We start from the raw sequence: 24,896 nt of genomic DNA on the forward strand, positions 1-24,896 counted from the left end.
ACCTTTCTTGGAGGATTGTTAGATTGTGGTGGTTATTAAACCACACAAGATCTACCCTGGTTATTAGTGGGCACGCTAATTCGGGTGTTTTCCAGAGGTAAAGTCTTCCTTTCTTGGTACTGAGAGCCCTTATGTGGTCAAGCCACAGGATTTTCTTATTAATTAGGCTAGGTAGGACCTCCCTGAGTTCGGCTCTGTAGCAGGACAACTCTGGTGTTGCCCAGAGCCTACGCCAGAATGTAATAGGCCTTAGGGCGATCTCTTCCTCGATGGGTTGCAGGCCCTAATCGATACGGAGGGGGACTAAAGGGGTGCTACGAGGGAGGCCCACCAAATGCCTCATGAAATTGTGTTCTATTTTCATGAGGTTACCACAAATTTAAAGTTGGTGCTAAAATGTGAATGTTTCGCGACTGCATTTCGTTTGCAAAACATGGGAAGGGATGCCCTAAACACTCCCCTTCCAAATACCGAATCGCAAACCCTAATTGCGATTTGGTAACAGGTTACCGAATCACAAATTGGGCTTGGTACATGCAAAAATGCCTTTTTACGTTTGCAAACGGCCCAATTCTGGAAATCAGACCGTTGCAAATGTAAAAATGCTTCACAGCCATGCCCCGTGCAGGTAAGAGTAGTGAGGCTGGGTGGGGGGTGGTGGGGGTATTTCGACAGGGGATGACGAGGGATAATTAAATAAATAATTAATTTCCCCTTGTCATCGTCCATCAAAATCCCCCCGCGACCCTACCGCTCTTACCTGCAGGGGCCGCGGTTGATGCTCCATACATCTGGTCCTTATATCCTTAAATGCACTGCATGACTTCAATAGTTGTGTGGTTTTAACCTTGACTAAATATTGTGCCATGCTCTTTGTGACACTAATAATTAGTATTGATTTGATGTTACCTATTGGTTTGTTTTACTACAGCTTTCTCATGAATGTAGCAAGTAGTCTTATACACAACATGTGCAATGCTAGTAGAGGGCAATGGACACAAGTTTAAACCACTCAACCCATGTAAACTGTAAAGAAATGGCAACTGCAAAATCAATTGCTCAGTCAGATGTCTGTACCCTGCAACACTTGTAGTTTCTGATATGATATGGTTTCTCAAAACCACCCTCACAATGAAAGGTACTTCTGGGTATAGAAGAATATCATCAAATGTATTGTAAATGTTCACATGTTTATAATCTGAAAAGAAAGGAAACATTATGGTAAAGTTTCTAATTGTTGTCGATAGTATAGTAACCTATCCATGCCTTTGGATAATCTGAAGGCAATAAGTTATTTGACTATTAAGAACGTTTGCTTCAATATTAATTAGTACTCTATGGAATAATAATCTGGTTTAAGGTAAAACTCCCACGCTTGCTAACAGGCATCATCTTACCTCATCATTCTGCTTTTCAAAGTCCTTTCTGCAGACGTGGGCCATGATACCAGCTGCCAAGGCATCTCCCAAGACGTTGATCATTGTTCTAAATCGATCTCTGCAAAATAATGCATTTAATTTTATTATCATTAGATATTCCAATGCAATGTTCAATGCCACTAAACTCCAGCCAGAACCCACCCTTTGTTTATAGATAGATCCCATGCTTTCCATAGTATCCCTCCAACTAGATGTACAGTCATCACAATGTATCTTTACTTTGTCCTCAAAATAGGGACACCAATGAAATACAGATTAAGCCAATGGGATTTCAGTTACATTGTTAATAAATAAATGCACATTTCCAAAGTGCACAACCTACATCACTAGATACTTCTGCAATGCCCTTAGCTTTCAAAGACGATATCCTCACTTGCATAGTGACCCAAGGTGAAAAACTGAACATGTAAAATTAATCAATCAAATGTTCTATCCAACATGTTATGGAAAGTTAATGAGGATTTTCTACACACGTTTAGTACAAAATAATACATGAATGAATGAATAATTAAAACTAACCAGCGATCTTTACTAACAGTCTCTATTTTTCTATTTCTGGTGAATCCTGCCCTAACAGCCTGCAAACTACAAAGTGTTATTGCATGATTGATCACAGTGCTAGTCTAGGTGGGGGATAACAGACAGGAGCCTTGTTACTGATGGTGAATTATGCATCCTTACTAGTCAATTTTCCATCAAACTTCAGCTTGTGGTAGTCACCGCTGGAAATTAATGCAGGATTTTTATATTCAGCAGGATGATAAAACTGCCAAATAATTCTACAATTTTGATGCTTCCCTGCAAGTGCATTGGCATATAGATAGAGAAGTGGTCAATCCGTGCATAACCTGATATACAGTGATGTCCCTTACAATGGATACAACCAGATCTTGAGTTAAATAAGTGGTGTACTCATTGTATTTATTTGATGACCTTTGTAAGGAAGACATTTCCAAGCCCTTTGTAGCTGGTAAAGAAAGCTCCTCTTATCTTTACACTGTAGTTTAACTTTGGGGACTACCACCAAGCAATCTGTGGAAACTATAATTTTCAAAAGAGTTGGAAGAGATACAACTGAAATGTGCGATATGAGGGTGATATAGAGAGTGTGGGAAGGTAAGAGGACGTATATTACATTTCAGACCACAAATGACCTTTACACCCCCTTGTGGCCACTCAAGACAATAGATGAGATTTCAAGACATTTAGAAACAGTGTCATTCAATAGACAATGGGTACTGTTTGCTGAACCAACAATTAACCCATTACTGTCTATTGTGAAATCTGTGTTCTTCAACCAGAAGTGAGAATTGTTGTCTAAGGTTCGTGTTACAGTCGATGGCTAACCTCCCCTATATTTTAAGTCCGGTACATTTTACAGACAAACAATTCCATAAAAATACTATAGCTTCATAAGAAAACGTTTTCAAAAGTTTTCTACACAAGAGCACACAAAGTTTTAAAGATTCTCCATTTACTTACAGTGCCCAATCAACGGCAATGATCAGGGTGATGTCATCAGTGGGCAGCCCGACGGAAGTGAGCACGATGACCATTGTCACGAGACCAGCTTGTGGAATGCCTGCTGCACCGATGCTGGCAGCTGTTGCTGTGATGCTTTTGAAAAACAAAAACAAAAAGACGCATTAAGCGTTTAATGTGCATGTTTTCTTTGCAATCATGAAATGCCAAAGGTATGCGAAACAAATGGACAAATTAGTATTTTTTTCATAAATCCTGCTCAAATTAAAGAGGCCAAATCTTCTAAACACGTGTTTGTTTGCGCATTCCCAAGTTCCGAGTTAGTAATAGCCTCTCCTCTCCAAAATGTACAGGAGCGCAGTGCTTAATTATAGCCGGTGGTTGCGAGTGAGGCCACTGTCACTAAGTTTTCAGGACATCTTCATCAGATGTTGACCGCGAGCAAGAAAGGGAAAAAAACACAAACGGGAAAAAGGGGGAACAGAAAGACGGAGAAGCGGCACAGAGGGCGAACGCAGGGATGTCAAGGCTGAGATAAAGGCGGATATAGCCAGTAGCGGTCGGTGGTGGGAGTAGCTGCCGGGCAGTGACGTTGAGAGGGGCAGAGTGGGGGGTAGTAATCTATGGATTACGGAGGATTACAGGTAAGTAAGCATATAAATAAATAAAACACATTTTGTTGCTCGCACTGCATTCCCAAATGCGATGCAGTGCACGCAACAAAATTCGTTGCCTGGCAGCTACTCCCACCACCGACCGCTACTGGATATAGTGTCTGGTAGTCAGTGGTGGAAGTGCATTAAAAAAAGTATGGGAACTGTCATCCTAAATTCAATGGGGGCGGGGTCCGTGAATTTGGGGGCGGGATCAAAGTCATGGTTAAAAAGAACACAATATTCTGTAACTATTTAGTTGGTCTTTCACCTTCAAGTAACTGCATGCAAAATAGCACACACCTTAAATGAAAAAAAAATGCAAGTTAAACTAATCATTAAGAGATGCACTTTTTTGGTAGTGCAGTGGGAAATAGTGACTTGTGAGTTTTAAGTGTTGGGTGGTCCTTGCCTGCAACAAAAGCATGTGAATAGGCACAGAGTTACACCTGGTGTATATAAGATAGCCTTCGGCAAAGTGCACAAAAAGAATTAGGTTTAAGATAAAAAAAAGTGCTTCCAAAATAGAATGATGTCGTGCCCACATGATGGCACTAGGACCCTGGGGCTCAGGGTCAGGGGGACAAGGACACCGGGCACCACATTCGGTCAGGGGAAGGAGTCAGGGGGCAGTACGACGCAGGACCTGGGCGTGAGAGGTCAGGGGACCACGAGCCCAGCCCATGCACAGCGCGACATATATGTACCTGTAGTGCAAACAAATAAAGGAGGACGCTGACCGACCATACCGTCTCTTGTGTGTTTCTTGCGGCGCCGACGTGACAACTGGCGACGAAGGTGGGATCGAGGACCCGGCATGCAGGAGTGGTAACGCGAAGCCAGGAGCCCACCCTGGATCGCATCGGGGTAAGGAAGAGGACCGAAGCATAGCAGGAGTGTCTGCAGCGACGTGGGAGCCCACCCCGATCGCCGCGCAGGAAGAAACATCTGCCCCAGTAAGCGCCCAGCAAAAGAGCACGAACAGAGAAGAGAACAGAAAGCCAGTGCGAGCTCTCGCGAGAGTCTCGGCGGCCATATTGGGGCCAGGTGCCAGGAGCCAATAAGAGCCCAGAACGAGCGCGGCAGCCATTTTAAGGCCAGGCACAGCGCGAAAATGACACAAGACACCCCTGAGAGAACACGAAAACAGTTAAAAAACACTGGCAAAGGCAAAAAGAAGCAATAAAAAGTGCAGAAGAGCATATAACATAGGCAAAAGAACTGAAAGTGAAAAAAAAGCACTGGCAAGGAAATAAAGGCACTGGCAAAGGCAAAAGAAAGCAGAAAAGAGCACATGAACAAATAGCAAAGAGAAAAGACCAGTGAAGAAGAAAAGAAGAGTAAAAGACCAGGGGCAGAAAAGAAAAGAAAGAGAAGTGAAACAAGGAAATACAGAGGACAAAAGTGACAAAAGAGAACAGGAAACAAGAGGAGAGAAAGAGCACAAATGGCAGACCCGAAACCAAGCGCGCAATACAGAAGACCACTGCCATTCAGCTTATCTGAACCGCAAACAGGGATAAGGTGGGAGAAATGGCTCAGGCGTTTTGAAAACTACATCGACGCAACAGACGTCACAGAAGCCAAGAAACGAGGACTGTTTCTGAATCTAGTGGGCAATGAGTTTGAGGACCTGCTGGTGACACTGCCAACTGCGGATGTCAACACCTATGACAAGTTAATAAAATGCCTGACGGATAAGTTCGATACACAAAGAAATGTCGATTTCGAGAGATATAGCTTCACGATCGCCTCCCAACAGGCTGACGAATCGCTAGACGACTTCGCAACGAGGTTGAGGAAACTAGTAACTCACTGTGAATTCGATAAGTTTGATAACGAGCAGGCCATAAGACTACTAATCATCACAGAATGTCGGGACATCGATTTCCGAACAAGAATATTGAAAGAGCCGATAGCACTAGAGAACATCCTAGACCTAGCGAGGGCAGAAGTGCGAGCAACAGCACACGCGAAAGAAATGAAACGTGGCAAAGGAAGAGGTGGGGAACAAATTCATCGGATGGCGAGCAACAACAAAACAGGAGACTGGAGACAAGACAGAGGCGGCCAGGACAGAGGCGGCCAAGCCGGGAGGAAGCAGCAAGAAGGAACGTGCTACAGATGTGGACTAGAGTTCCCACACCGAGGCCCATGCCCAGCGTTTGGCCAGATGTGCCGAAAGTGCAATAGAAGAGATCATTATGCAAGCGTATGTCAAGGGGCGCAATTCAGGAATGATCGCGGAAGAACGAGCAGAGGAAGGATGCAGACGTGCAGACACATCAGGCATGTCGAGACAGGAGTGAGGAATTCGTCTGCAGAATCAGGGGAAGATTGCGAAGAAGAGAAAACGGAGCGGCTATACCTCATGACAGAGGTCAACACAGACTCAGACGAAGAAGAGTGCGATGAAACAATATGCTTGGTAGACAAGAAGAAAATAAAGAAAACAGAATCAGTAACAATAAAAGTGGGGCCACACGATGCCACATTCGTCTTGGACAGTGGCGCAACGTGCAATATCATGTGCGTCTCCGAATACGAGAAGATGGAAGTGAAGCCGACCTTGAAGCCGTCCCGAATGAAAGTCTTCACATGGGGTGCAAAACGACCAGTGATCAACTTAGGGAAATTCAAAGAAGAACTAAGATACAAAGACAAATGACTGACGGACCAGATACATGTACTCAAAGGAGATATCCCAGCGCCATGTTTGCTGAGCAAAGTCACGGCACAAGTAATGGGGCTAATGGAAATGACGTATCGGATGTCAGAAAAGAAGAACATTCTAAAGGAATATCCAAAACTGACAAAAGGGCTGGGGAAGCTAAAAGGACGGCAGATAACCTTGCACATAGATGAAACAATAAGACCAGTCGCGCAACATCACAGAAGAGTGCCCATACACCTACAGCCACAAGTAGAGGAAGAGCTGGAAGCCCTACTAAAACAGGACATCATAGAACCAGCGGATGGACCAACACCGTGGGTATCACCCATCGTGGCTGTCCCAAAGAAAGACAAATCGAAGATAAGAATATGTGTGGACATGAGGATCCCAAACAAGGCAATCGAACGTGAGCGACATCCAGGCCCACATCTAGACGACATGATCAGCTGTCTCACAGGCACAAGACGATTCTCAAAACTGGATCTATGCAAGGGATACCACCAACTTGAACTAGACCCCCAGTCGCGGTATATCACGACGTTCTCCACCCACCTCGGACTATTTAGGTACAAACGTTTGAGCTTCGGGATCTCATCGGCTGCAGAAATTTTTCAAGAGACAATTCGTCAAATCATCAGGCCGGTCAAGAACAGCCTGAACTACAGTGATTATATCTTGGTGTTTGGCAAGTCAGACGAAGAACACGAAATGGCCCTAAGAGAGGTCTGATCACATCTGGAAGAAGCAGGCCTAACGTTCAATGAAGAAAAATGCGAACTGGGGAGGAATGAGCTAGTATTTTTCTGTCACATTTTTTCCAAAAATGGAATGCGGCCAGACCACAGCAAGGTAGAGACACTAGAAAAAGCAAAGAAGCCCACAGACGTGGCAGAAGTGAGATCGTTTCTTGGACTAGCAAGTTACTGCGCGCGCTACATTAAGGACTTCGCCACCGTCAGTGCGCCACTGAGAGAGCTGACGAAACAAGGACAACATTTTAGGTGGACCAGCGAGTGTGACAAAGGGTTTGAGGAGATAAGGAGGGCAGTGACAGCAGTGGATCACTTGGCCTACTTTGACCCGAGACTATGTACCGAGCTGACAGTGGATGCCTGCCCCGTCGGGTTGGGAGCAATTCTAGCACAACATCAGCCCGGGAGAGATTCCCCAAGACACATCGTTGCATATGGGAGCAAGAGTCTGACAGAAGTTGAGAAAGGATATTCACAACCAGAGAAAGAGAGCCTGGCAGTAGTATGGGCCTGTGAACACGATCACATGTTCGTATACGGGAAGCCGTTCACGATAGTAACGGACCATCAGGCGTTGATAACAATGTATGGTAACCCGAATGCAAAGATACTGCCAAGGATAGAGAGGTGGGGAATAAGGCTCATGGATTACAATTTTAAAATCATCCCCAAGCCGGGAAAAGAGCAAAACCCAGCCGACTACGTATCAAGGCACCCCCTACCACAGGATTCACAAGCGACCACAATGGCAGAAGAGTACCTGAATTTTGCAGTAAGACTGAGTACACCTGCGACAATAACAGCGAATGAACTGAAACAAGAAACGAAACAGGATGACACCATGCAAGAGGCAATGAGGATCAACAGGGCACAACGATGGAGACATGCGACCAGCAACATGTGCGTAGGAAGAGGAATAGACAAAGAAGAACTGCTGGCATTCAAAAGAATCAATGAGGAATTGTCAGAATGTGAAAACGGAACAATAATGAGAGACACGAGAATAGTGATACCCCAAACGCTGAGAAGAAGAACAGTGGATTTGGCACACGAGTCACACCGGGGCATGGTAGCAACCAAAAAGATGCTGCGGGAAAAAGTGTGGTTCCCGGGACTTGATAGAATGGTCGAAGAGACGGTGACAAAGTGCCACATGTGCCAAATAACAGGCTCACCGCCAAAACCAGAACCCCTGCAAATGTCCCCGCTACCACAGGCCGTGTGGACAGAGCTGGCAGCAGATTTCTACGGGCCGCTAGAAACAGGAAGCTATTTTCTGGTCGTGATTGACGAGTACTCTAGGTTCCCCCTAGTAAAGCCAGTATCGTCAACATCGGCGAACGCTACGCTACCAGTGCTGGATGACATCTTTGCAGCATGGGGTTCGCCACAAACATTGAAAACAGACAATGGCCCACCATTTTCAAGCGAAGAATTCAAGAGGTTCATGGCGTACCTAGGTATACATCACAGACGAATAACGCCACTGTGGCCGCAAGCTAACGGGATGGCTGAGCGGTTCATGGGGACCATCAAGAAGGCGGTGCAAAGAGCAAAACTGACCGAAATTTTGATTGGACAAGCCCTGTGCCAGGTACTGAGGGACTATCGGAACACACCACACAGTTCCACGGGGAAGTGCCCCGCGGAACTGGTACTAGGGCGAGTAAGCAGAACAAGACTGCAGAAGATAAAAGAAGGAGGAAAAGCGGAACGGAAAGACATCGCCATCAAAGACAAGGGACAGAAAGAGAAAATGAAAGAATACGCCGATCAAAGAAGACACGCAACGGACCACAAGATAGAGGAAGGGGACATGGTGTTTGTGAAACAGCGGCAAGTGAGGAAGTCAGATAGCGCAATCGCAAAGGATCCGCTGAAGGTGGTGAACGGGCCTATGATCACAGCCGCAGCCGGCCAACGCCAGATCACAAGAAACAGTTCTCATTTCAAGGAAGTGAAAACAAAAAAAGAAGAGGACACGCCAAAGAACGAACTGACAAGAGAGATATTGCGGGAAGATCCATCACCAGCCGTCGGAGAGCAACGACCAAGGCGAGAGTGCAAGAAGACCAAGAGACTGATCGAAGAGATGTGAGGGGACTCTCTCTCTCTCTCTCTCTCTCTCTCTCTCTCTCTCTCTCTCTCTCTCTCTCTCTCTCTCTCTCTCTCTCTCTCTCTCTCTCTCTCTCTCTCTCTCTCTCTATCTCCCTCCCTATCTCCCTCTCTCACTCTTCTGCATCTCTCTCTAATATCACTGTCATGAGTCATGGGGACAATTGGTAAGAAACTTTTTCGTGCAACAAGGGGGGAGATGTCGTGCCCACATGATGGCACTAGGACCCTGGGGCTCAGGGTCAGGGGGACAGGGACACCGGACACCACATCCGGTCAGGGGAAGGGGTCAGGGGGCAGTACAACGCAGGACCTGGGCGTGAGAGGTCAGAGGACCACGAGCGCAGCCCATGCACAGCGCGACATATATGTACCTGTAGTGCAAACAAATAAAGGAGGACGCTGACCGACCATACCGTCTCTTGTGTGTTTCTTGCGGCGCCGACGTGACAAATACGGAGTAATATGCAGAACTGTTTTTGTTAACTTCAAAAAGTACGGGCACGTCATGCCCCTCAGATTCTGCCTACTTCGACCTCTGCTGGTAGTGGACTAAAGAGGCCTGAGATGAATCGAAGACTCTACAGTACTTGGTGCGCTGATATTTAGCATCACTACTGCCTGAGCACAGCTTTGGGCACCTGCACTCATTCTTTTACAAATTAAGTAATGCATGAGTGCAATACTTTGGTTCACTGTTTAAGAAAGATAATATCCCAATTAAGAATATATTGTCAACTAGAAATCCAATGTGAAAGAACTCACAAATGACTTACCTTTGAGGTTGCATTGACTGCAACAAAGGCTCTTAAAGTAGGTAAAGTACCAGGACCACACTGAGTCATGCTAGTCCTGGTCAGCTAACATTGCACAGGAATATTTGGGCGTTTAAAAGGATTTTTAGCACTTAGGGGCTGATTACGATAGTGGCCGATCGGAACACCGCCCGCTATCACAGCAGTCAGGAGGCTGCCCGACAAGCAGGCAGTAGTTTGACTCCCACATTACGATGCCACCGCCGGGCTGGCAGTCACAAAGTGCTCCATTACACAGGGTCTTATGATGCGGCCCAGGAAAAGGGCCACAGCAGAAGCCGCTGTGCAGAAGAGCACTTCCTGCTCATTCATGCACCGTGGCCCATGCACCACGTGGTGCATGGCACAGAGAATGGAGGTGAGTGGGGCACTTCTTGTGCCCTGGCCCACGATGAACGGGGGCTCTGTTTGGGGCCCCCTAAATCCATTTCGGACAACCTTTTCATGCGATCCACGCTAACAAGTACCACGCATGGCATTACCACGCAAATTTTACTTCGCAAGTGGCTTTACCACGCTGCTTTTTAGAACGTAGGATTTTACTTCGAGAAAAAAAAAACGTTACGAAACATCTAACGTCCCGTCATTGAAATCTACATAATGATAGTGATAGGCTAAATAAAATATGTCTAACTGCATAACCCAATACATCGATTTTTAAAACAACAAATTACCTTTGCTTTTTAAATTCATTTTCTTTAATGTGCGCTTAAATATATATTTTTTAATATAGATTATATTCTTTCCTGCACGCCTTTCACCAGCAGCCCTTACTTCCATCCATCACGGAAACAAGCGTCAAAACACGTCTACCAAAATTAAAAAAGGACTTCTATTATGACGTCTTTTGGGAGGCTCTTTCCTTTAACGTCAGAGGCACTGAATTCCTTTTTTTAATGTTATTAACCCGCTCGTTATTTTTGGGGGGGGGGGACCCCCCCAAAACCCCTCCATACCCACACACGTTGGTCGACTGGAAGGTTTTTTTTGGGGGGGGGAGAGACCCCCCTCCAGCCCCCCAAGCCCACGCAGATCGTACACGCTGGACGACTGGAAGGAATACCACTTGCGTGGTAAAGACGGTCGTGGAAGGCATACACGTGGAAAAGACGTTTACGTGGTAAGTGCCTCGTAGTAAACGTCACGCGTAGTATTGCCTTCGTTGTAAATTATGTTTCCCGTCGAAAAGGAATAGCATAATCCAGGCGGCAGACCCTGTCTCAACACCGCCTCCATTTAGGATTGCGATTCTGACTACCGCCCCATCGGGATCAGATGATCCTGTCATCCGCGGCGGTCTTCCCTTTAACCGTTTGGGTCCAACCACCTGTATTGAAATGCGGCTGTTGGACGGAAGGTCTGTCGGTGGTCGGACTGCTACCCACGGCCTGTCAGTGTGCGGTCCAACCGGCATCTTAACCAGGATCCGATACCCAGCGCCATTTCTGAACGGAGCGCTGGAAGCAGGAGTGAGGCAGTTGCTGCAACGCCCCCAAGGTCAACTTACAACAATTCAGAAGGCCAATGAGCTACAAGAGGACTTTACATTTTGTTTTTATCTTGTGGCATTTCATGTGAGTTCAAAGCAGAGGTAAAGTGCTGTGCAAACCTGATAAGAAACTGCTACTTATTTAACAGGATGATTGGAGTTGATTTGATTTAATGCAATTGAGGGAATTTCGTAATGTAAACCAAATAACAATCATGCTGGGGTATAGGAAGTATGAACGGTGTGAAAGAAAAGGCTGCAGGACGTCATATGTATTCTACCACACAACTGCATTTATATACATATAAATGAACTTTACAAATACTTAAAAATATACCTACAGCAAGAAAAGTTCAAACAATGAACATCATGCTTTTTTTGTAATTCTGAAGTGTGTGATGAAAAAAACCGATTTTAATGGGATCAAATCATACTAAGACACTTCACTTGTGTGATGGACAAGTGATAAATAATTGCAGAAATAAGATCACCAGAAGCTGTCATTTGTGCACTGCATAGGTTTAGCAGGAAAGCTGCATGACTGATACACAATGGAAATGTGCTCTCCATGAAGGGCAGTAACCTAGCACACAGTCCACCATTCATATACTTGGGACAGTATGTTCTACAATGCACCACTGGACACACACAACTCCCCCACCATAATCCTGCCAGATGGATGTGGCTAATTTTCTATACTGTGAGTCACACACACTGGAAATCGCTCCAGCTCCACCAATGAGAGGTAGTATTAAACACGTACTCTCTTAAGTACTCCTACATGCCCTTGTGATTCGGCCCTGAAAACCTCCATCTCCATGTTAGTAAAAGTTCAAAATGCATAGCCATTTCCATTCATGCTAATTATATATGAACATTCCCAGGATATTCACATGTTCGATGTAAAGCTTGTAAGAGTATGCAAAAGAGTACAGGAGTACTACTTTACATGTTCAAAAATGCGTTTATGAATAGGCACCTTCATCTGTATCACAATCATGGAAAAAGCTATAGTAATACCAGCATTGAACAAAGATCAAACTGATGTTGGGCCTCATTACGATGCCGGTTGGACCGGCCACAGCAGTCCTGTCAGGGGGTGGTCAGACTGCCATGATCTCGTCGAAAGCGATCATTCTGAATGCCGGATTATGATGCATGCATCGTGTACTTCGATTCACCGCTGACTTCGACAGTCTTTCTCCGACTGCGGAGATGGGGTCAGAGAAAAAGAGCATCCATAGGGCTGCGCAGGGATCTCCGACCGATGTCCGGATTGCAATGTGGGTTTCCGATGACCCGACTGTGGTCGTCCGTCTGGCTGCCTTGTGCCATCGGAAATGAAGGATTTGGGGTACAAAATCACCCAAATCCACTTCTCTCCAGCAGTATCCACTGTGATTCCATTCCTCTAGGTACCCCCATACCTGGGCAGCTGAAATCCCAATTACTCTGATCCTGTGGTCGCCAGAATCCAGGTAGGTCTTTCTGGGGTTGGTATCCCCATTGATTGGACTGTGCACATTCAGCCACAATGGGGTACATGGTGCACAAGGCATATCCCCACATATGTCATACATGTGTGTACAATTCACGTTTATTGTGAGTTTTGTACACATTTGCAGCAACATACTCGGGAATATGTGCTCTGCCGTAGCTGCAACTACCTCAGTAGCAGGAGTTACATTGTAATCCGACAGGGGGAACCTTCCCGGCCTCGGCAGATGGATAGGGCTCTACCGTTGGTCCAATTTACCATGATAAGGTGTTTGGTAAAATAGTTCACAGTTTGCTGTAGAGATTGATGTTATGCTCATGGGGTCACTGACCAATACAACTGCAGTAGATCAGTGCACAACCCTGTTCTGTGGTGCTGAAATACGAGTTATAGTGTACAGGAAGAATGTATAAAGGGGATCAATGGGCCTACAAACCACATTTGATATGGTTCATAGAGAAACTCTTTTGGGGCTCTTAAAAGAGATGGAATCGAAGCCTGGATTAGGTTTGGATTAAACACACATTAAACAATGGAATAGAAAGGAATAAGACGAGGTTTTGTTTTTGCACCACTTTCATTTGTGCTATACATAAACTAATTTGAACAATACTATCTAATGTGCCACAATTAGGAGGATTCAGAATTCAATTCTTTTGTTTGCAGATTTTGCCATGATTATCGCAATTACAATCCCAAGACTCTCAAACATTCAATACTGCTTTTCAGGACTGCTGCAATGGTAAGTTCCATAAGATGAATCACAACAATTGAAAAGTAAAGATATTTGAGATACAATTTCATATAAAATAAATTAAATTTGAGTTAGCATATTTAAATGAATTACATATTTATTTCAAAATTATGTTAATACTGCTGCAGCATTTTTATTTTGTTCTACATTTAAAATAAATATATAAAAATAATTTACATTAACAGTTAACACAACAAATATTGCCATTAATACTTTTAAAAAGTTTAAGTAGCTTTTAAAATGTTACCATCAGAAGATCTCTGATCTGGTGGCGGAGAACTTGGCCCACATGTGAAAAGAAAGGTTACTTGTGGTAACTTTACCCTGTTAACTTAATTTTGACATAAATATTTATTAATTAAAATATATTACATTAAAATCATTTTTAAAACTGCATTAGAAATGCCCCACCTAAAGTAAAATGTATATATGTTAAAAATTACAAATATAAATATTAAAAAAATTAAAGGTAGGTTAATTTTTTTATTTAAAAAGTATTACCCATTTTGTCATACAGTAATTTTATTTTTTATTTTTATATATATAAAGCTTTAACATTGAATTAAATGCAAAATTCAATTTGAAAGATTTATAAAAAAATCCCACCTAAAGAAAAATCTTTGAATTCTCTTACTTAATTAAAAATGACAAATATTTATGTACAGGGTAATTTAAATTAATGTAAGTATTTTTAGAGAATAGTTCAATATATTTTTTATTTAAACAGTTATTAAAACATTTTATCATACAATATTTCTTTTTTTATTTATATAAGATTGTTTAACATTGTTTTAAATGGATATATATTTTCAAAGCATCAAAATAAATGAATTTAGATTAACATTATTTGCAATGAGGTTCTGTTTTAAGTCCATTATTTGTTGCAGTACCAGTGCCTGGCCTTGTGTGCTGCTGGACTTACTCAAGGTCTGAGCTGAAGTAAATGTATTACTGTTTTGGGTGCCTTGTGGATGCAATAAATTTAGGGTCAGGGTGGAGACATACAAGTTACACTTTATAGTAAATTTACACTCAGAAATGGTGAAAGCCCAAAGAACCAAATCTACTTCAAAACGGAAGAGTACATTTATTTACATGCTAATTTTCTTTTTTGAATAGGCCCAGTCATGATGAGGTAATTGAGTGGTTCAAGTACATTGCTTTTTAATGTGGTTTTATGGACAAACTCTGAAATAGGTCGTGCTCGCATCGAGTACGCCTTGCAGCGTTTCAAAAACATTAAATGGAGATCAAACTAGGGGTCCACAGTGAGTGCCCATAAAGTTAGGGTACTTGGTAACAAGTTACTAGCCTATGGACCATTCTCCATAAAATATTTCCCATCCTAGTTGATTTGATTCTAACATAGTGTATTTGTGTTGGGGTGTGACACAAAAATCACTGACCTGTGCCTGGCATCCTGCTGCAAATGTCACAAAATCACTTCTTCTCTGGCTTCTGTGGTATGTAAAAACATGCCTTTGTATTTTAGACCCATCTTTAATGTTCCTACCAAACGATATTGTAACAGCAATGCCGTTGTCCCGATAATACTACCCAGATACCACTGTAAGACAGACCAAGAGATTTAGGTAAAGTCTGAATAGACAGACATTGAGAAGAGAGGAGGCCTATAAGACCTTCCTTGTATGTTTCACTTGCTCCAGTGAAACATTCAGAGAGAACTAAACTGCATACTAACTTCAAAATCAAGAAAATCTGTAAAGCCCCTTGCTTCTAAAATGTATGAGTTATATCCTCCCAGAAGCCTTGTTCATCATGGGTCATAATCTAAATGGCACCTAAATAAATATTGAGCCAGATGTATCAAGCCTTTTACCGGTACCAAATGTGCCAATTTGCAGAATCGGCCCGTTTCCGAAAAGTAAAAAGCCTTTTGGGATGTATGATCGCAAAAGACATTAGCAAAATAGGAAATCACAATTTTTGCGATTACCCATTTTGTGAATGTATTTAGAGAATCGCAATTTGCGATTCCCTAAATGCATTGCAGGAAGCAGTTACAAATTGTGACCTTGCTTTAAGTAATTGCAAATTACCGTTAACTTCAAGTTGGTGGTAATTTGCAAATTCCTGGAAAAAAGCAAATTATTGTAAGTGCCATGTGGCGCACACAAACACCCTTAGGACATGTATGTGTGCCCAATGTGCACACTTACCTTTTTTGGGGGTGCATCAGGGTGGCCTTTTGGCCCCCTATCACCATTGTAATTGAATTTGCAATTACCAATTTGGTAATCACAAATTGCGAATTTCTTCCCATTCATTCCTATGGGCCTTAAAGCCCATAGGAATGTCTTCCCATTCATTCCTATGGGCCTTAAAGCCCATAGGAATGAATGGGAAGACATTCCTTAATAGCGAATCGCAATTTGCGATACGCTGTTAAGGAATATGTAGGAATCGCAATTTTTTTGTGAAAGATAAATGCATTGCATTTTGCGATTCTATAATAGTGAATCCGTAAAATTCGCTATTATGGACTCGCAAAATGTAATGTTGATACATCTCCAGGAACCCTGTTTCTCTCTCTCTCGCTCTCTCTTCCATTCAACTCTAGCTGAACTAAACCCAGTGCGCACACCTAGAAGTGACTGATGCAATGCTTAGTAAACAGGTCACAAAGCCTAAACTCTTCTCAACGTTAGTAATTACCTTACCTTACCTTAATTTTTCGCCCGGATAAAGACTTTTCCAAATGAATGCTAAAGGGATTTTGATGGTCACTTTAATTTGGAATACTCTTAATTTCACTTTTTGATGGCAGCAAGCATAACAGTGTGGATCCATCTAGCACAGATCCTTGTGCTCACAACATTTACACAAACAAAAGAGAAGGTAGCCAGGCTATAGTAGGCACTCACAGAATTCTCAATAGTTTAGTGGTGATCTAGAACCAGGCTGGCTACCAAACAGCCTTAACACACAATCCCAGGATGAGGTAATGCACTAATTAAATCATGAAAGTCCTGAGCACTCAAAAAAGTCCCACAAGTTCCAGAAGATTAAATGATTCAGGATTTCTTTATTCAATTCCCCATCCAGTAGTTCTTCACTTATAGGGCTGAAGACAAACACTTCTGTATAACATCACAAGAACAAACAACACATATTTTGTTGTATGGCTAATGAGCTTCCGACTTCCTCAGGGCCGGGTTCATTCCTTCAGTTTTGAATACTATTGAGTCTTTATCAGGTACGATCAGTAAATGCCAAGTGTAAAGATCACAGATCCTTCCTGCAGTGTTCAGAATTGTCTGCACTGACTGCACGAAGTGTGTGGTAATTCAGTATAAAGATGTCCAGTTTCTATAAGGCAACCACTTAGCCACGGATCCCAATGTTGACAAGATGTCTATCGACCGACGTCATTTATGGATAGCACTATACCACGACATGTGATACGAAACATGAAATCCAGCTGAATATATCCTATTGCTATTTGTCATTGTAAACTATAAATGCCAATAAAAATATATTTAAAAAAAATAATAATAATGATGTCAAGTTTCCCAAAAACATTTAAACATCCAGATGCCCAAGTGTTAGGGCCATCAAACGGAGAGTGCACTGCATGACAAGTTTCGGCATTCACCCTTTCATGTAGTGTTGCAGAAAGTGCAGGGCCTGCAATACCGAGGCCACCCATCACACTGAAGAAGTACCTGTACATCCTGTGTGCAGCCATTGGGAGATGAGCCATGGTCTAAGTATGGACTTGAGATATAGTTAAAGAAATCCCTTAGAGTGTCTGGGGAGAAAAAAAAGGGAATTCTAGCATATGTATGGCACATACATCTGCTAGCTTCTCACCCTTGGACAAATGCCTTCTCAAATCATTTGATTTTTTGTATTTTTCTTTCTATACATCTTTATATGTGCATTTTAACATAACTGAATAACAATGAAGGCTCCTTGACCATTCAGGAGCCTGTCACCCGTCACTTTTATCAGTCCCAAGAATCTGCTTCTTTCTTTTTTGAAGGAGGTGAACTGTTGTTGAAAGACACCAGCTTTGACCAGCAAAGGGGCCTTTTACAGGATAAGAGACTTGGATTACTAATGTCTTTGTCATGTCTGGGAAAGGTGAGAATTGCCACAACTGAAGTACAGAGAGGTGTGAATAGCTCTCATGCTTAGGAGGTAACTTACTCCAAGACAAGATAGCATAGGCACTGGAATCACTTAATATTCTTACTAGGATCAGCAATCACAGAAACCACGCCAGGTGTTGCACAACACAGATCAGGCAAAGGAGGTTATGCATGGGATTTGGTAACCCTAAAAATACTGGAAGTTATAGCAGGTGAATCCTTGGCTTCAAGTAGAAGACACCATGCAGCAACTCACTCTTGAATATATGTGTGTATGTATGTGGTATTTATAAAGGCAGCCAAACACTCTACAAGGTCCAAGGCATGGACACAGTAAACCTGAGATTGGAGGGGTAGCAGGTTTCTAAAAGCTAAAGTGAATTGTTACTGCATCATGCTGTAATGTTCTTTAAAAAGATGCGTTTTAATCTCTTTGCTAAACTGGCGATGGGTTGGGAAGTCCTGATGGATATGCGTAAGTCACTTCAGATCCTGAAGGGATACCTTGTTTTTTCTTTTGTGGCCTTATTCGTATCCAGGCTTATGATACCCTGGTTAAGGAAGTGTTGAGCTTTCGGAGATATTGAGCTTGTGAACTTGATAGCAAAGCATCAGCCATAAATTCTTTGTGGTTGAGGCAGCTGGTTTTGAGGATGGTGGGGGTGATGCGGTCATATTCCTTCAGTCCCTTTATGAGATGTACTGCTGCTACATTTATTATGCTTTAGGGGTGGGGAGGAGGTGAGGAGTTCGGGAGACCATGTAGAAGCGCATTGTCAACATCCAGATGTTAGAGTATAAAGGCTTGAACAGTAGTTACAGTAATTCTGAAGTCACTTGCTGTGAGGAAAGGATTAACTTTCTTCAGTAGAAGGAGCTGGAACCATGCCGTCTTAGTTATCTTGATAATGTGTTCCGTAAGGGTGAGATCAGTGTTCAGGGTGAAAGTTGGGGTTTGAATCTTTTGAGGTTCATATTTTTGAGCCTGATCTGGACAAGTTGTTGCTTGGTATACTTTGCAAATACCAAGAATTCAGTTTTGGCGGGGTTAAGCTTTAGGTACGAACTGGACATTCAGATCTGGTTATGGTGCAAGAAGTGTTTATGTTTTGTTACAGAGGTGTATATGTAGGTGTATATTCATTTATATGGCCTTACGGCACTGTCAGAGCTTTCCTACTTCCCCTCCATGGTTGCAAGGATTTTGTCACAGACCAGAAGCTGATTTCTGGTTGTTGATAAGGGCTTTATTATGACTTTAGTGGTCCTCCAGCAGCACCGCCACCGTGCCATCCTCAGGAGGGCGGTCAAGGCCATGGCATGCCTGATAGATTTCGATTGGCATCAATGGCAGGTGGGCAGTGCAGCGGCGGTCTGACAGAATTGGCCTGTTAGACTCATGCCGACCGCCGCAGTGAGAGTGCAGACTACATGTTCTACGTGGTGTGGCATGCAGGCCACACCATGGAGGAACTGGGGGTGGAAATCCAGTGGGCACAAAATGTGTCGCCCTGCATGCACCTTTGGGCCCAGGAGAAGACTTAGTTGTCTCTCTGCCACCCTTGTCATGACAGGCTCACCGCCATGAAATATGCTCTGAAGTGTGACAGCAGCACCACCAACATATTTGAGCACCTGACTGCTGTGTGACTGCTGTAGAATCCTGGTTCCCCAGCGGATGCAGTGGTCCTGTCGCAGTCCGACCACCACAACCGTAATACCTGCAGGACTGCAGTATGGCAGTGGTCAGCCGCTACTGTGAGTACCATTAACAACAGTGGGGTAACCCTATGTCCCTCGGAACCTGGGTAATAGTCATAAGAAGCTACAGGTGGTTCCAAAGAAAACTACGTTTTTTACTCCAAAAACATGTAAAGCCACCCGAATTAATGCAATCAATTATGGTGAGTATTTGCTCAAAAATAAAGTAACACACCCCAGAAGATGTACAATGAATACATATTCAATTTAATTTATCTTTGAAAATAAACTAATTAGAACAGGCTGTCAAACAAACACAAAAAGAACAATGATATCACAAAAAAAAATTATACGTGATTACAATGATAAGTAGTGAAACAAAAAGCAACATGCTAAATTCAGACTAAAAAGAAGAAAGGGAGCACAATAACATAGATGTATCCGTCCTTCCCTAGGTTCCAGCTGTAACGTGCAATGTCTGTTCAGTGTATAGTTATAGTTGACCTGGACATGAGATTGTTATACATCGACGTTTCGACCCTGTAAGGTGTATGTATGTAGATACATCCAGAAGGGTCTTCCTCAGGACAAACAACCAAAAGACAGCCCCAGGGGTCCAGATGGCCAAAGACAAAACGGCTCCTCTATACATGGAAGGAGTATGTTCAAGGAGAGGGAATTATTCACCTCTGGGCAAGCATCAAATGGTGGTGGATTAGAAAAGCGCCTATAGGAGACTTCATGCGCACTATGTTCAGTCTGGCAAGATTGGCACAAGTCACTCCTTTGTGATAAAGGTAAAAAAGTCCCCTGGTGTAGTCCCACAGGTCATAGAGAGGACCAAATCTTAATTAGGCCACAATCTCCATGAAAAGGTTCCTTTAGGTTGGGGGCCAAAAATCCCCCTTCGAATATGAGCACATCTGCATCCCCTGCAGTCAATTCCTTACACCCGATGGCATGGTATGCTTGATCCCGGTCGGTCTTAGCTTAGGACCACAGTACTTGTAATAAGGCCCTTAGTGTGTGTGCTGCCTAACTTAAAGTTTGAGTCTGATATAATTGTGAGCATGGCGCCATTTAAGGAGTACACATGATCACTTTCGCTGGGCATACTGTGGGGAGTGAGGTGGATATTGGTTTTAGTGGTTATACATTTTTATGAAATGGTACATTGTTTTGTGAAGAGTGGGTTGCTGTTATGCTTGGAGACTAGAGGTCTAACTATATAGTACTCTGTTGTATGTCTGTTGTTTATTATTGTGTAAAGTGTTGCAACCTCATTGTTTAAAAAAACATGCAGTGACCGAGCTACATTGGATTGTAGTGCCCGCTAAAGGTTAATAACGTGTATTTAATATTGGTAAGTTATTGAAGGGGCTGCTATTGTGAGTGTGATGAATCTTAGTGTTGGATGTGTGAGATTGACTAAGTCTCATGATACCTCTTGGATGCTGGGAGTTAAGAGTAGAGATAACCAGTTGTGTCAGCTTATTACTTGCCCTAGTGTGTCTCAGTATAAATTCTCTGACAAGAGGTTTGAAGGCTGCCATGATCTCCTGACACTCAGACAGGCAGTCTTTTTGTCCTGGTGCATAAACTTATTTATTCACTCCATCCCCACCACGCAATAACTCTCCCACTGGGGATAGAATATGTGCGTCAGTAGACTGTGTTGCAGATAATGAATGACTAACACGCATTTTGCTCTATTCTGTCATCTCCATGCATTCATGACTGGGCAAGAGCCAAAGCACTGCTCTCCTTCCAACACTATTTGATCTTGGATGGTGTCTCCTTACTTCGTGAATGGCCTTCTAATCCTTTTTCATTTCCCTGATGCAAGTGTAGCTACATCAAAGCCATTTGTTTGGCCTGCAGAAAATTCGTCCTGCCAGCAGATATGAGATCTGTGCAATACCTTCCAGGAAAAGAAGTGAATTAGAGCCCCTTTCTGGAAGGGTACATTTCTTGGCATTTCTCTGTGGCAAGCAAAGAAAAGAGCTAATAATGAGTGAGGAACAAGATCAATAACTTCATGTGAGTCTAGTTAGTTATTTACCCATCACAATATTTGCAATCTATCGTTTTTGGCTCTCTGAGTGCAATATCTATGTTCTATTATGTCTATCTTGGGATGAAATAGTACTTAGCCCATTTCATTTAAGTCAGAGTGGAGACTGTGCAATCCTGAATGTTGACAGGGAGATGAGCAAAAGAGAAGGAGATGGGATTGTTTGGCGTCTGTTGTACTAGTACTGCACCCTTTCATCCCTCTATCCGACTCCTGCGGCTTCTTGCCCTAACAATGGTGCTGATAACTTCTGTTGTAAATCCTAAACTATGTTAACAACTAGAGAGTGAGGGGTAATTCATTCTTCGTCCCCCTTATGAATTTACTTCATAACAACAAAAGAGCAAATGTGCGGGAAGCTAAAGGACAGCACGAGGGAAAACCTCTTTCTTTAAAAGAACCCTCTCTCACCAACCTAGTTGGTGACATGCTTCATCATTGGGTTCCCACCAGCAGGACCGAATGTCCCCCCGGTGTGCTACGACGCCTGAGTTACAGCGGAGCTGGTTTTTTGGGGGGGATGGTGTTAGTGTCTGGGTAGTGCAGATTAAAAGATAACTGGTTTTATCCCAAAACAAATTTTAATGGTGCATGCACTAGTGGAGGAGCCCTCTAGGGCCCCCTTTGTTTCCTTTCCTGCAGGGTTGACATGGAGTAGAAACTCGTAATATGTTTGGCGGTTTTGCCGCTGTCCAGCCAAGCATATTGGAGCCTCTGACCGCCGCGCCATCTTCAGGGAACAGCGGTTCCCTGGCGCCGGTCCGACCGCACAACTTGTAACGGGGCGGTCGGACCGCCAGTGCTGCAGTGGATGGACTGCTATTGCCGTGCCACCACCGGTGTGGTGGTCCTCAGACCTCCAGTCTCATAATTTGGCATTAAGTGATGGATGCAACTGTGTGTGTGTGTGTGTGTGTGTGTGCATGTGTGTCTGATGTAACCATTGGGTGCATGTGTCTTTTTAAGAGAGAGGGTGGGAAGATAGATGGAGAGAAAGAGAGTAAGAAAAGAGAGGGAAAGAAGATGCATTACAATTGATTCTGAGAGCATAACATGTGACTCTGTAGAGGAAAATGATGCTGAGGCAGTTTATATCTACAGATGTAAAAGAAAGGGAAGTGAAATGAAAAACTAAAGAATAAGTAAGACATCTTATAAAGAAAGTCGTGGGTCACTCATAGGCAGAGAGTATAGTTGATATTTCACTTCAGAAATCAATAGGGTGTACAAAAAACTAAAATGTGGTATGCTGAGTAAAGGAGTCAACTGGATCAGATACTGCAGCACTAGGGTCAACATAGAAATACTTTAAGTAAGGTATTGGAAAAGATCTCAAAATAATAGTTAAGAAATCTCTGGAAATCACTGGAATAGGAGAAGAACTGATGCTTTATTTAAATTTGATTCTGGAATTTGCTATAAAGATAGCACAGTACATTCAAGTAAAGTAGTAATCATTGCAGTCTATGTGCATTTAAGTGTGCATTTTAAACTTCCTTTTTGAACTGGCAAAAAAAGACTCTTGCCAGGCCCAACCCTTCCTTGTCACCCCTATGCTAGGTACTAAACAGTCCATAGTGTTTAGTGCATTGTATTTAAAAATGTGTACATGTGCTTTTAAGTGTTACATGTCCTGGTAGTAAAAAAAACAAAAAATGTTTTCACTATTGCAAGGCCTACCTCTCCCATAGGATTACCTTATTACAGTTCATGAATGATCATTCTTGATTATGAACAGGTAGAAATGTCATGTTTGGTCTCTAAATAATTGTAATTTAAAATCCTCTTTTACAGTAATTAAAAGGCACAATTTAGTGGCATTCAGTCACAGTTCTGAAAACTTCACCTTTAGAAAGTAAGCATTTTCTTGTCCTAACCATTTGGTATCTGCAGCCTGTGTCCTGAGTCACATGACTGGGTGCAGTTGGCAGTTGACCTTTGTGTATTCTTCCACGACAGAATCACAAAGGGGCACTGGGTGTTGGCAGGATGGGGCATCAAGGCCTGATGGGAGGGGCAGAGCTGTAACCTACCACACTTGCAGTTCAAAGTAGCTGCCTTAGAGAATATATGATGTTACTTAGCAGGCCATTACCTAGCAAGTTTTTACTACGATGTTTTTACATCACAAATACCATTACTACGCAAGATTTAACTGTGCATGCTTTTAGTTCGCAAATACATTTAAAAGTACTAAATATGCATTAACTTCGCAGTATATTACTAAGTATACAACTTCTATGCATTATTTACTCTTTTACCCTTCCCCTCATACACTATATTGCCCTACACTACCCAAACACCAAAACACTACCCTAAACCCAAATACACTACTCTACAGTACATAAACACAACCCTAAAACCTAAAAGACAACCCCCTGCACCACAACCTTACCCTAAACCCAAATACACTACTCTGCACTACATTAACGCAACCCTAAAACATAAAAGACAACCCCCGGCACCACAAAACTACCCTAAACCCAAATGCACTACTCTACACAACACAACATAAACGCAACCCTAAACCCTAAAAGACAACCCCCTTTACGACCACTTCCCTAAACCCAAACACTACTCTACACTACATAAACCCAACCCAAAGCCCTAAAAGACGACCCCCTGCATGACCACTACCCTAAACCCAAATACACTACTCTACACTAAATAAACACAACCCTAAAACCTAAAAGACAACCCCCTGCACGACCACTACCCTAAACCTAAATACACTACTCTACACTACATAAACACAACCCTAAAACCTAAAAGACAACCCCCTCCACGACCAGTACCCTAAATCCAAATACACTTCTCTACACTACATAAACAAAACCCTAAAACCTAAAAGACAACCCCCTGCACGACCCCAAAGAATACACTGCCCTACTTACCTCATTCTCCTCGTGGTCCCTCGCTTCACCATGCTTCCTTTCTTCTCCTGCTTCAGGCGCTGTCAGAGCTGCACGCCATTGTTTGGAAACGGATGCGCCTTCTTTTCCAAACAACAATGTGAATAGTCAACAATGTGAATAGTCAGCAAAGTAATTGACTTTGCTAAGTAATGGTATATGCAAAGTAGAAGCATGCGAACTTAAAGCATGCAAAGTAAAAGATTCTGCGAAGTAAAAAATGCATAGTAATGGTAAGTCGTAGTAGTGACCGGGAAGTAATGGCAGATTACCGCCTTAGCACACAGAAAGAACTTCAAACAAGGCTTTTGCCTCCCAAAGTCCTGGCCCCTTGGTGGGCATCATAGTTCACTTCTCTAAACCCAAAGGAGAAATCCTGAAGTTCTGGGGTCTTTGTGACCACAAACGGGCCCGTTTGCACCA

The 24,896-nt window shown here is 43.0% G+C and overlaps 1 protein-coding gene across 1 annotated transcript in view; it reads right to left on the reverse strand.

The window, feature by feature from the left end:
* The window catches only part of SLC1A7 (solute carrier family 1 member 7), a 622,845-nt gene that overhangs the window by 39,982 nt on the left and 557,967 nt on the right, over positions 1-24,896 (reverse strand). Inside the window, exons 9-10 of the mRNA XM_086936195.1 lie at positions 2,922-3,056; positions 1,398-1,497 (exon numbers count right to left, since the gene is read on the reverse strand). Of these exons, the coding sequence (XP_086792321.1) occupies positions 1,398-1,497; positions 2,922-3,056 (235 nt within the window). The remainder of the gene's footprint in view (positions 1-1,397; positions 1,498-2,921; positions 3,057-24,896) is intronic.

Source organism: Lissotriton vulgaris, chromosome 1_1 (genome assembly GCF_964263255.1).
Source record: "Lissotriton vulgaris chromosome 1_1, aLisVul1.2, whole genome shotgun sequence".
Lineage (NCBI taxonomy): Eukaryota > Metazoa > Chordata > Amphibia > Caudata > Salamandridae > Lissotriton > Lissotriton vulgaris.